Here is a 12,602-nt window from a genome sequence, read left to right on the forward strand (position 1 = left end):
CCCTCCCGGCTCGGTCGCTCGGTGCGACGGGAACCAGAGCCGGGAGCAGACAAGCCTCGGTGCTCCGAGGAACCTGCCTCCGAGGGGGCTGGCCCTACGGAGTCTCAAAGTTCAAGAGGTGAGGGGGAGGCCGACACCGTCTCCTTCGGGTGCTCACGGGAGCCCCGAGTCTCAGTGCTGACGCTAAAAAGCAAAGGCCCTCTGGCGCAAGCCGAACTCTGCTTGGCCTTCCTTAGAGAAGGGAGCTGGAGGAAGCCGTGCTCAAAGCCATCCCTGGAGACGCAGCAGGGCACGCAGGGCCTGCCCGCGGAGTCCTCAGCCAGAACCCGCTGAACTGAAATGCACGCAAGGAACCCCAAGCTCCAGCTTCTGCCTCTTTCCGAAGGGCGGTGGGGGCTGCCTTCTCTCCCTTTCCCACCGTCCTTGTCTCTCTCTCGGACAAAAGAAGAGCAAATGATTAAGCTCATTCCCCTGCGACAGCCACAACCACGTAAAATCTGGCCTGCTCTCCACCGAGCCGTGGTTTGCCATTTTCGTCAATGGCCCCTGTTTGAACACGACCCGAGGTTTCTCCGTCTTTAGTCAGTAAAAGCTCTCCCTCAAAACAAAAGCCAAAAGCAAAGGGGGGGAAAAAAATCCTCCCTGCCCCCATTCTCTAGAACTGTGATAGCCCCCGCATCCCAAGAACCCTTCCTCTAACTAAAATATTTATATACAACACAACAAAAATTGTCTTAACGGCAACGAACCAAACTTTGGCTTGGGGAGGAGAACCCTTCAAAGTGGCCAACGGCCCGGGCAGTTTGGTGTCCCCTGTTCCACGCAGTCCTCCCCAGAATCAGTTAAGATTGCATCGAGGCCTCTATCTTCCTTGACGTCTCCCCTCGTTTCAGGGACAGCCTCTCCCCCGGTCATCAGGAGAGCGGGGCTTCCGAGGGGGGAGAAGAGTTGTGCTTTACACGACAGGCCAGTCCCTCCCGGACAGATCACTCTGCTTACAAAGGATGCTTCATGCTGCCATGTGTCAGTCATTTTAATTCAGGGACACGAATAGTCATCAGTCAAGAACATGTGTGGAGGCAGGAGTAAAAAAAAACAAAAACAAAAACAAAAACACAAACGGAAAATAAACCCATACCAAACCGGAAGCTCCATGTCTCTGAATTACTCCCTTGAGCAGCTATCCCTTGGGTGAGAGGTCACCCTAGTACCAACGTGAATAGACCAGGGAGCCAAACAGAATGTGCTTTTCTATTTTCTCAGGCCTTCATTTTGGAAATGCGGCAGGACCCTGGCCTCTACCATTACCAGCTAGAAGAGAAACGCCTCTCCCCTACCTTGCTTATACATGTAACATCAAAGCCGCAGGGCCGCGGCAGTGACCCACTGCTGCGGCCACCACATGACTCTTCCTGGCAACACAGAAGATCCTTGCCATGTCAGACTCTCCTTCCAGGATGGGAGGGGAGCAACCTCAGGGGCTCGGATTTGATATCCTGTAGTGTTGGTATATATGCCAAGTAGGCGGGTGCTCGGCTGGCGTCTTTGGAGGATGACGAGAAGCCGGGCGGAAGGGTCACGAGAGCTCAAGACTGTGGACAGAGAAGTGGCTCGCAGAGGCCCCGGGAGCTGGGAATTCCTATGGCTTTGGAGCCAGTACAAAGCGCCCATGCCTGCCCTTCCGTGCCCCGGTCACCGCAAGCTTCCAGGGACAGTGGACCCGGCACTCAGTGCTTGATCTTTTGCTAACGGTTTTCATACGTTTTACACCTTGTACTGCCCTCCTGATGTAAGAGAAAGGACAGGAATATCAGAGCCCTGCCAGACACCCTCCGATATCCCTTTTCTTTTCCTTACTGTCTTTACGGACTCCCAACACTCTGTACTTCTAACCCTCAAGCCGGGAAATCTGGTCGCTGGCTATTTATTCTCCTGTCTCTGGGTCCTAAATTCCTGACTCTTGAGGACGTGGGAGCAGGGAGTTCATAAAAGGACAGATGAGCCAAGCCGTGGTTCAGAGAAAGGAGAAGAGGCCCAGCAGGAATGCTAGGATCTCAAGAAAGAAAAGAATGATCTTTTTCACACTCCGGAGTTCATTCTGAGATCGGTTTCCTAATGAGGTGTTTATTATCCACAGTCTGAGAGCGTGTTTGGAAATATTAATACTATAATTCCAAAAACTATGCCGACCGTCTCAGGCTGTGCAGGTAAGATGATTGTAAAAAGGATGGAGAAGACAGGAGGGAAGAGGAGAGGACAGTGGCTTTTAATTCTCCCGCTTTGCAAGCACAAATTCCTGTCATCTATCAGCATGTGGATTCCAGCCACAGCCAACCAGAATTGCCTGCCGAAGACCAGAAACTCAGAAGACTAGAAGAATATCCTGTCGCAGAAAGATCTCCACTTCTGCTTGTCCCCCAGCCACTCAGCACCGGATACACTTTGGTAACTCTGTCTGCGGATTTCTGATCACATGCGTTCATCAGCTCCTAAGGTCTCTCCTTCCTCATGAACTGCCTCTTCCGTGATTGACAGAATGAGCTAGCACGGACATACAGACATGGAAATGCATTATTTTTTTTTTTTTTTTTTTACCACAGTTAAAAAAAAAAAAAAAAGGAAAAAAAAAAAGAAAAAAATGCACAATCTTTGGAACAAAAGAATTAAAGGCAGAAATTTAAAGGAAAAATACATATTCAAAGAACATAGTGAGGTATAAAAAAGTATTCTCTCTTTTTTTGTGTTTTTTTTTTTTTTGTTTGTTTGTTTTTCCTCTTCATCTTGCTATAGAGTTCCTCTACTAGTAAATATTGCAATAGCCAGGCCTCATGAACTGGGGGGCTGTCCCATTTGCGGGGTCTCACGTCACTTCAGTAGGGGGCAAATCGGCTGTAGCCACCTCGGTATAAACTCGCCTGCAGTAATTAGAGACATAAAAATAATTAGAAGGTTGATGAGAGAAACATTAAAGGTGAAGAAAAGTGTCCTGAAAAGGGATTTGGGAAAACAGTTTCTCTAGAAGCTTCAAAGCAACTGGTACGATGTGACCTTGTGCAGTGACATTGGGAAACCAACTTCTGCCTCTAAGGGGCTCAAACCAGAACCCACGACACTCACTGCTGGCCCGATATTCTCAAGAAGAGGGTATGACGACACTGTACTTAATGATTTACATGAATTAGCAAAGAAGGGAAACTCAGTAGAGTTTAAAACCAAGTCAGTAAATAATCTGATGTTTAAAATTTAGCACGAGTTTCGGTTTACCTTGATGACATCATAGCTGATTTCACCTTCTTGCACATTACCTGTCTGCAGGGAATAGGTGCTCAGGTGCTCTGACCACTAACTGTCACATACCATGTTCGAGATGGTGCTGGATTTAAACCACAGTCAATCTTTTAAATATTAAAGTCTAGTTCCTCTATAACCTACAAAATGTGCCAACTAGGTGCTTCTTGACGTATCTGAATTCATTCCTTCCTTCCTCCCTCCCTTCTCTTCCTTCCTTCTCTCCCTCCCTCTCTCTCTCTCTCTCATTTTAACTGGGCTTTAATTCCTTTCTTTTATCTAACGACCTATCTCCATTAAAAGTTCCCTAGGAACATCTCTCTCCTTGGGTCATTCTTTCGGGGTCGGATCTGTATCTTTTTGGCACATAAAATCTCAGCGACTTCTATCACTGTCTTTATCTTGTCTGTCTACACCTACATTCCCCTCAGGACCCTGTTACTTCCTCCCACAAATCTATCATTAGAAATTTAGTGTGAGAAATGATGGGCTCTCTCATATTCCTCCCGGTCTTAAATTTCATTTATCACTCTGCCTCCCCATCACACACTGTCGTCCATGACCCCCAGGCCGCTGCCTGGCTGTACTCTGGATGGCACACAGCGTTAGGAGATGTCGCTGTGACACGGTGTGTCCCTGCTGCGGCCGGTGAGTCACTATCACTGGGCCTGGACGTATCCAGGCCACCACAAAAATACCACAGTGAGGGTTCGAGTTTGGTTGGGGGGAGGATTATTCTAAATTGAGGTCTATGGATCTTTTCTACGCTTCCAGGAAAACATCGTATTTTGCTATGAATGTTACGGATAGAAAAGACCTTTGTAAGGCATTCATTTGGTGATTTGTAGTGCTTTCTGCCAGAAGGCTCAGAAATGGCAAGGACATCCTTTGATATCTGCATCTGAAACTAATGCACAGGTTTTGGAAAACTTACTGTGAAAGCTGGAGAGTCTCTCCCCCGACATCTCTGCTAAGACCTATCAGTTAAACCAAGCCACAGGTATATGTATCCAACATCTGAGCCAATATAAAGCATCAACCTGTTCCCTTCTTTCTCTCCCAAATGATGCCGTCACCTGGGGCAGACTGTCACTATTCATGCCTTTCTGCTGCCGGTAACCAGGTCAAGGGGCTCATGCTACAACACACAGATGAAGGCGATACGAATTTCCAGCTAGTTTTCTGTGGCTTCAACACTTTGGCAGTGGAAGAAGGCCTGAATTTATCACACTTCTAGAGCTTCTGCAAACTGCAGGTAAAAGTTAAAAGGTGTAAAGTGGTTAAAAAAAAAAAACACGGTACATATAATAATACTCACCACAGCGCCAACTCCATAGCTAGCGGCAGGGGCCAGGGCGTGGTAGGGGTCGGCTGTGTATACCCGGCCGTAACTGGAGAGAAGAAAGACAATCAGGGAGAGCAAGAAAAGGCCATGATCTAAAAGAATGAGAGGCTTACTGTGCTAATCAAGACTAGCGAGTAACTCGGTCCTCAACGTTATTAGGGAACGGGCAGAACGGAAACCTGTCCGCTTCTACGCCCAAATGCAGTACCTCTGGAAACATCTGAAGGACTTCCATCCAATGGAAAAGCAAGGAGGTGGGGATGAGGAAGAGGGAGAGAGGGAGCCTGGGGTCAAAGCCAAAGAGAGACAGGAATAAGCGGGAGGGGGGCGGAGCACAGGGCCTAAGGGGGTCTGCAGGCATCTGGAACCCAGGGTGGCCCGAGTGGCGATCCGGAAATGGTGACAGGAGGAAGGCGGGGCGGCACCTGGGCGGCCCCCCCGGGCTCCCCGCCCGCTTACCCGTCGCTGTAAGCTGCGGCGGCAGCGGCAGCGGCTGTGGCCGCGGTCGCGGTAGCCGGCTGTGCATATCTGTAGGCTGCGTATCCGCCCTACAGGAGAGAAGAGAACTGACTTTACAGATACCTCTCCCCCGACGGCCGGACCAACACACACCCACCCACACGCAGACGTACACGCACAATGACACAGGGACAGACGCAAACACGGACACACACGTGGGAGGAGAAATGTTTCAAACTGCATCAGTCTGCATGTTATCCTTCCCCTGGCACAAAATTAAGCTCCACCCAACGCAGGGATCTGCTTTCCAATTTAGGACAATTACAAGAGTAAACTACCTCAGTGGGACCCGTTCTCCGATATAAGCAACGAAGACATGATCTCAGACCTGTCTTACTTCATGGTCTTTGCTGGAACTTTCAACAGGGCAAATATTTGCAGGAAGGTAGGAGAACGCTATCTGACTGATGGGGAATGTAAATGTGTATGTGTTAACTTCAGATTCTCAGGCTGATTTATTGCTAAGAGACTACAGGATGTAACAGAAAGGTCCTCTCTGGTGCTATGCTCCATCAGGACTAGGCTTTTTGTCGAGAGGCAACGTTTAATAGGAAAAGCCAGTGTAGATCAGGGGCTGGAACCTTCGGGCTGTGAGCCGATGCAGCCTGCCACCTGTTTCTGGAAGCAGGCGTGACGGCACCGTACGGCCTCCGAAGCCGGAAACGTTTAGCCCTTGGCCCTTCGCAGAAAAAGTCTGCCGGTCCCGAGCTGCATTTAGGACTGGGGCAAATCAGATTACGAATGGCTGAGGGCCTTGCAGTGGGATTCAGCTAGATGAGTTGGGCCTCCCTCCATGGCCTGAGCATTTGCCTGCATTTATTTTCCTCTCCTAACAGATTCAGAGGCCCTTACTTAACACCCAGTCTCACTGCGCACTCTGGAGTCCTTCTTCCAGTGGTTCCACTATCCCCTCGGTCCTAGAGGCTTCCAAACTCTTCCATCCTATTGTTACTTCCCTTCACTTTAGGGGAACAAACACCCCAAAGGTTTCCGCTGTCAGGGTGAACCACATGTACTCTCCCATGAAGTGTTTCAAAGAAAATCACAACGATAAGTGCTATTTTAAAAAGCGGCAAGCCCTGCTTTTTTTCCTCTTCTAGACTTCGTCTCTTTCACCTACACCTCATTCAGGTGTAAATTCTTATGACTATTTCTCCCTCTCAGATACAACTATGTTCAACTGGTACACGCTATGACACCATCTCATGTACGCTTTCTCTACGTGAACGCTCTGCATTCCGGAGGAACGTTTCTACTCTTGACGTCATCAGCAGTAGCTTCCGGCGTACGTTCAAAGTACCCCTCTGACTGGATTACAGTAGTTACGTATTACTTCTCTTTGTTCTTCGAGTGAATCACTCAGGAAAGCAAATGTTTCTTTCTCCATTACAAATTCTTCCACGTATAAGTAAGAAGATTCTAATTAATATTACCAAACACTGGCAATGACACGGTAATGGACAGAAACAAGGCGGGAAGCACCCTCGGGGGCTACCTGAGATCAACACGTTCACTCTGAAATCCAGCCAGGTCTACGGGAACAGACTGATTTGGGCAAAACTGTATACATCCAGGCTGTAACACATACACCGCTGTATCTGTAACTAAAACTAGACCTATCTATATATACACACGCTATAAAGTGTCTCTTTACCTGATGGTATCTATGGCTAGCTAGGTAGGTCCTTTTTTAAACTTCTAAAGAACAGTAAAAGCATGTGTTAACCAAAGCAACAAGCCAGTCATTATAGCTGAAATTTTAAGCTTTAAATGAACCTGAAAGGCTCAATTTTTCATTATAACTACAGATGGTTCCATTGGTTTAGAATTAAAGTTTGTTAGAGTGAGATCTACACCAGGGCCGTCTTTAGGAAAACTTTGTAAGCAACGATAGCGTGGTAAACAGCCATTAGGTGGTCTGTGCCTTTAGTATTCCAAAAGACACCAAAATAATCTTTAAAAATTTAAAACACCAACGTAATCAAAGCAGTTAAAGCCCAATTTGTGCTCACCTGAGTAAAACGCTTAAAAACTGAAGTTCTATGCCGTAGGGCAGAATATACATTCCCATTAAGGGATTCTGAGGCTCAGTACCGACCTGACTCTCTGAAAGTCTCTGTAAAGTCGAAAATACTGGGGATTCTATCAAATCATCACTTTGAGCGGTTAGCATACTAATTCTGGAATTCTGGAAAAGGAGGTTCTGAATTTAGTTACTGATAGGACCACTCCCTCTCGTGTTCCTCAACCCGCAAAAAGCCATCAGAACCTCAAGAGATCAGACTGGGGGAAAGGAGATTCCTTCCAAACCAGAAGGAAATGGGAGAGAATCTACCTGCAGTAGTTTCCTTCTATTCTAACTCAACTCGGGCTTTGAAGTTTGAAATTTGATGAGGTTCTTTGCTATTTAAATTCAGGAAAACCAGAACAGGAATACAAATGTTTTACGGATAACAAAAAGCTTGAGGAGAATATCAGCATGAAGAAAAACTACGTGAATGTTTGTTTTTTTTTAAGTTGGTAATATTTCAACACGACGACTCTCCTGATTACTTTATAATGGTGCTACAGAGAGGCCCTTTAAAAGGGGGACTATGTTTAGGATGGAAAGATACAAGCTAATTTGGTAATTCATCAGCGACTACCCCAAAATTAGAAAAGTTAAGGTGTATGATCATGGATTTACTTCTCTTGGGTGTAGTCATACCCCAAAGCACTTCCGCTGCTGCCTTAAACAAAATACATCCAAAACTGTAAGACAGAGACACTTCGGATGTCTCTATCCCTACTCCGATTTCGGAGTGCACAGAGCTTCCGGGCTGAGAAATCGTTTTCTCGGCTTTTGCTTCTACCGGCAAGTCTGAGGTCTTTTGCAGAACATGAGAACAAAGTGCAGTTTGAAACACCAAGGTTTTCATTACTGTTTCTTAAGTTTTTCAGAAAGAACAAGGGTGGGGAAGGGGGTAGGAGACAGGGTTCAGGCGTGGGGGGGGGGGAGGCGGGGAGGGATATGGCGCCACATTTATTAATCACATTAAAAACTAAGCATGCCAACATCTGGAGCTAAAACAACCAGCAAAATCACCACGTTCAGACTCGTATTGGCTAACTCTATCTATCCCAGCATTCTCTTGGGACAGCGGTTTGCCCTAGGCTCTACCACAAGCTCGGTGAAGTACACAGCCTCAGGTACTAGAGCGTGCAGCCACAACAACCGGCTATTACGGAAACAGTCAGTCACCACTTGAGTTAACATTCCAGACCCTAACGACGGGCCCTCCCCAGCCCAAAGAAATAGTCAAGGTCGCCCGCCCTAGCCCTGGCCCACACCACGATGTTAATAATTATAACAAGCAGTAACCCATCTGTTATGTCAGAGAAGGGAACAGAGACTCCACTGAGAGGTTTAGAGTGGGGATGCTAACATGTCTTCAGCTGACTGCACAAACAAACAAACAAAAAAAAAAAAGAGGAGAAATAATTCATTTGGAGATATGAAGTCATGAAATAGCTGATGTGTATTGCTTTTAACCATGCACTGATGCAAAACTGAAGCAACCATTAATAAAAATTAAAAAGGACATATGTATTTACACACAATCAGACCTGTTGGATCTGAAGCAGTTTGCAGACTCTATCTGTGTGTGATTTGAAATAAAACAAAAAATGGGGATTAGCATGGCCACAGCACACCCTAATGTAGGAGGGCACACATGGACTGCTTTTCGGAACCCTGAGAGCTGGATACATTTGGCATGGGCTGAGCCTGATGCAAACATACACATGCCCCGTTAAAAGGCTCACTTTCTCACTCCTTTATAATTCATTACGAAGGACTCCAGAATGTTCCCAATAGGGGTGGCCCGACGCTAGCTACATCGCTCCCCTATTCACCCTTCCTGACCCTGACCGCATGGTCCAGTCCTGACCCGCAGCACTCGCCGGCCCTCCGTCAGCACCCATCCACTCTGACCCAGAGTTCTTCTGCCATAGCGCCTGTGCTGAATGTTCTAGCTTTCCACATATCCATAAGACATCCCTGCCTTCAACTTCCAGCTCTTTCCCAGGACAATGCGGTTACCTTGAAGATCCTTTTGATGTTCATGTCTCAGCTCTCCAGGGTTCACCATCACCTGCTAGGGATTCTCTACTCCACTCTGAATCAGTTTTAGCATTTAATTAACTTTATAATGTTGCCACACTGACCACAGGACGCTCCTGCACGGTTCTGTTTTAACCAGAACAAAATGGAAGGGCTCTACATATCCTGCCCTCCTGTATCTGCATTATCTGTTAGGAGGATCTCCTGCTGGCAGACATTCCCCTTCTCTTGATTTTAACCTAGCCGTGAATTTTATTTTGGTTTTGTTTTAGATTTACATGAAAACAGGACTTTGGTGAGCATGTGATGTCAAGACACCTTCTTTCTACCTGGAAGACAGTGACGTTATGTGACACTGAGGAGAAGAGAGTGTGTGTTTTAAGACCAGCAGACAAAATGAAAGCTTTGGTCCCTGCACGTGATGTACAGATTTACTGAGCAAGGGCGGTGGGGGTGGGTGGAGAGAAAGGCAGATGTGATGCTTAAAATCACTACAGGGAGCAGAGACCTATCCCCACGAGCTTGGGTTGACTTTGGGTTGACCTGCCGTGCCTCTGGGGATCGCTTCATTTGTCCCTACACGATTCTAACTCCTCCCTTCCCTTGCCTCCTCCCGGCTCCAGCCGAGAAACACTGTCTAGATGGGTCCTGGGGGGCGGGGGGGAGGGGGGTTACCCTTCTGTGGCAATAGGGCACCTCTGATTAAGTGTTAACACAGACATGAGTACTAAAAACTTACAATAATGATAATACTGTTGCTGTTTTTGACGGAGACCTATATCTACTTTGGAAAGTAGATACGAAAAAGTTTTAAAGACACGTACTTAAATTTTATTTTAGAATTACTTTAAAATTGGGGTTAAGGGAAGAAATGGTTATGATCAGCTTCTTAACTTCCACTTATCACTTCAATGGTAGACGAGAGATGATCTTTAACAAATCAAATCTCTCAAGCACGCCACCATTTCACATGCCCCCAAGTCAGTTCATTTCCCAAACCCGGCCGGGAGGCCACATAAGGAGTGTGACGGGCGGCCTGGGGTTCTCTTTCCCCAGCATCCAGCTATCAGCAGACGTAACGGTGAATGATTTTCCAAATGAACTCACTGACCTTGTTTTAAGGTGAAAGGAAAGAGGGCAAGGGGAATACGTGTTTCAGTTTTACGGCCCCAACAGGTCTAGATTTTTAGGCAACCCGGAAGTGGGGCGAACAGCACGGTCCAATTACGACTGTGGCCTCACCCCGGGGCCCAATCGGGGACTTAGGAGTCCTGCGTGGACAGACTCAACTTCCTCCCTTCTCTCATTTCCTTCACAGTGGAAAATGTCCTCAACTGCTAAGATCTCCAAGTATAACAGACCAGCTTAAACGCCATGGACAAATGCGATTGGCAAACTAAAAGAGGTGGCAGTGATGGGACAGTGCAGAGCACACGCCTGGTGTGGACGGAGGCGACGGGGCAGGAGCACTTAATTTCGGAGGCGGTGCCGTCACGTATGGGACTTGACTGTGCGCTGCTGAGGTATAGCAGGGCTTAGATCACACGCTCACAAGTCTCGGTTGTCCAAAAAAGCCTCTGTTCCCATCTCTAACGTGGAGCTGGAATGGTTAGTATAATTCAATTTTTTCACTGCAATCCACAATCTGATTGATTGGCAGGTCACACTGGCACTCCTACCTGAGGTATTTTAGCGCTAATGATTGGTTCCTGTAAGACTATTCTATAACAGAACACAGGAAGAGCAGTTCAAAAAACACAGCTGTGGAAGGAAAACAATCATACAAAAAAGCCCGCTAAGGGGCCCACCAGCCTTTTCTTTCCTTTGGATGCAAGCATGCTTTTCACAGGATAAGAATCAGGAGCAGTTTTGTCATCCCTTTAAAACGTGAATCAGGGTGAGCTACGCCTTTTCTACTGGTCAAGAAAAAGAGGGGCGGGGAGGACGCACGATCCGTCTGCTAAGCTCAGGTCTTCTCGGGGCGGGGCGGGGGTCGGGGGGCTTTCTACAAACTGCAGCCACAGTTGCTAGATCGGTTCTCTGGAGAGGAACGTGGCACAAAAGAAACAGAAAGGAAGCAAATGGCTAGCAGGGGTTACGGACTAAGAACAGAACAGGGGAAAGAGATTACAACAAAAATCTCTCTGAATGAATAGCCTAAATTAGTCTAACTTAAAGCCAGCAGCTTGCACTCTTCTCTCGTGATGTTTCTTCAAGCTCTGGGTCAGTGCACTTGTACTGGATTAACTCTCCTGTCTTCCTATTGCTAACGTGTATCTCTGAGGAAACAACTCAGTGTATAGGGATAGATTTCCACAGTGGGGGAGGGGGGGTGGAAATGTACAGAGAGAAACAGGAAAACTCTAGGTAAAACATGGGTGTGTGTGTGTGTGTGTGTGTGTGTGTGTGTGTTTTAGAAAAAGCATCCCTCGCTCCCTCACACATGGAAGAGGGAATCTAAAGTTTTCAAAGCTACAGTTGTATCAGACTTCACTCAACAGTTACCTCATAATGCATTCTTGTTTTTCATTAGTGGGGTCGGAAAATATTTCAGCACTAGGGACCACCTTTTTTCCTCCAAGTGACTGCTTTAAGATAGGAGCTAAGAAATGACAGTAACATTGTGATTAATTCCTTTCATTAATAAGACACCACTGGCCAAACACGTATTTCAGCAAGGTTGCTGAATTACCCATTTAGTTTCATAAGGTGATCCGGTTAGTAGATTAAAACAAAAATGTCAAGGGTGTTTTTATTTTCTCAACAGAAGTACAGAAAAGTCATCTCTCTCTTAATAAAATCATATGCTGTGACCTAAAGATAGGAGAGAATTATAAACAAATATTTGGTTGGTTCACTCAAGGGGGAAGTAGGCAATCTTACTAAGGTAGAAATAAGCCATACTTTAAAAATCCCCAAATAAAAAAGGTATCAGAGGAAAAAAACAAAAACAAAAACTTTGACTTAAGAAAATAACTCCAGTGCAAAAGCGTGCTCTAACAGACCAGATTTCAGGAAAGCAATTTAAATAACGTAAAGATGACTTTCATGAGAACATGGATTCTAATGTATATGGGAGAATGTACATGCGAAGAACGTATGTAAATATGTGTATTTAGAAAAGTGTCATCTGGTATAAAAGTAGGAATATTTCCCCAACCCTCAAGTTTCACTGTGAGCACAGGAAAAAAAGGTATGTTTCGTTACTTCTGGAAAACCAGCTGAGGAAAGACGTGGATTTTAATTAAAGCACTGATAACGAAATATGGATTAGTTGAGTTTTGTGCTGGGTTATATAAATAACTGATGTAATCTGGGTAAGTCACCATCTCTTTAAGAAATAGATCT

At 46.3% G+C, this 12,602-nt stretch overlaps 1 protein-coding gene across 14 annotated transcripts in view; it reads right to left on the reverse strand.

The window, feature by feature from the left end:
- Positions 1 to 1,008: 1,008 nt before the first annotated feature.
- The window catches only part of RBFOX2 (RNA binding fox-1 homolog 2), a 280,295-nt gene continuing 268,701 nt past the window's right edge, over positions 1,009 to 12,602 (reverse strand). For all 14 annotated transcript variants that reach the window (XM_042993158.1, XM_042993155.1, XM_042993153.1 and 11 more), the window contains 3 exons: positions 5,093 to 5,181; positions 4,607 to 4,679; positions 1,009 to 2,915 (listed from right to left, as the gene is read on the reverse strand). In XM_042993158.1, the coding sequence (XP_042849092.1) occupies positions 2,871 to 2,915; positions 4,607 to 4,679; positions 5,093 to 5,181 (207 nt within the window). In that variant the 3' untranslated portion in view covers positions 1,009 to 2,870. The remainder of the gene's footprint in view (positions 2,916 to 4,606; positions 4,680 to 5,092; positions 5,182 to 12,602) is intronic.

This window comes from Panthera tigris, chromosome B4 (assembly GCF_018350195.1).
Source record: "Panthera tigris isolate Pti1 chromosome B4, P.tigris_Pti1_mat1.1, whole genome shotgun sequence".
NCBI lineage: Eukaryota > Metazoa > Chordata > Mammalia > Carnivora > Felidae > Panthera > Panthera tigris.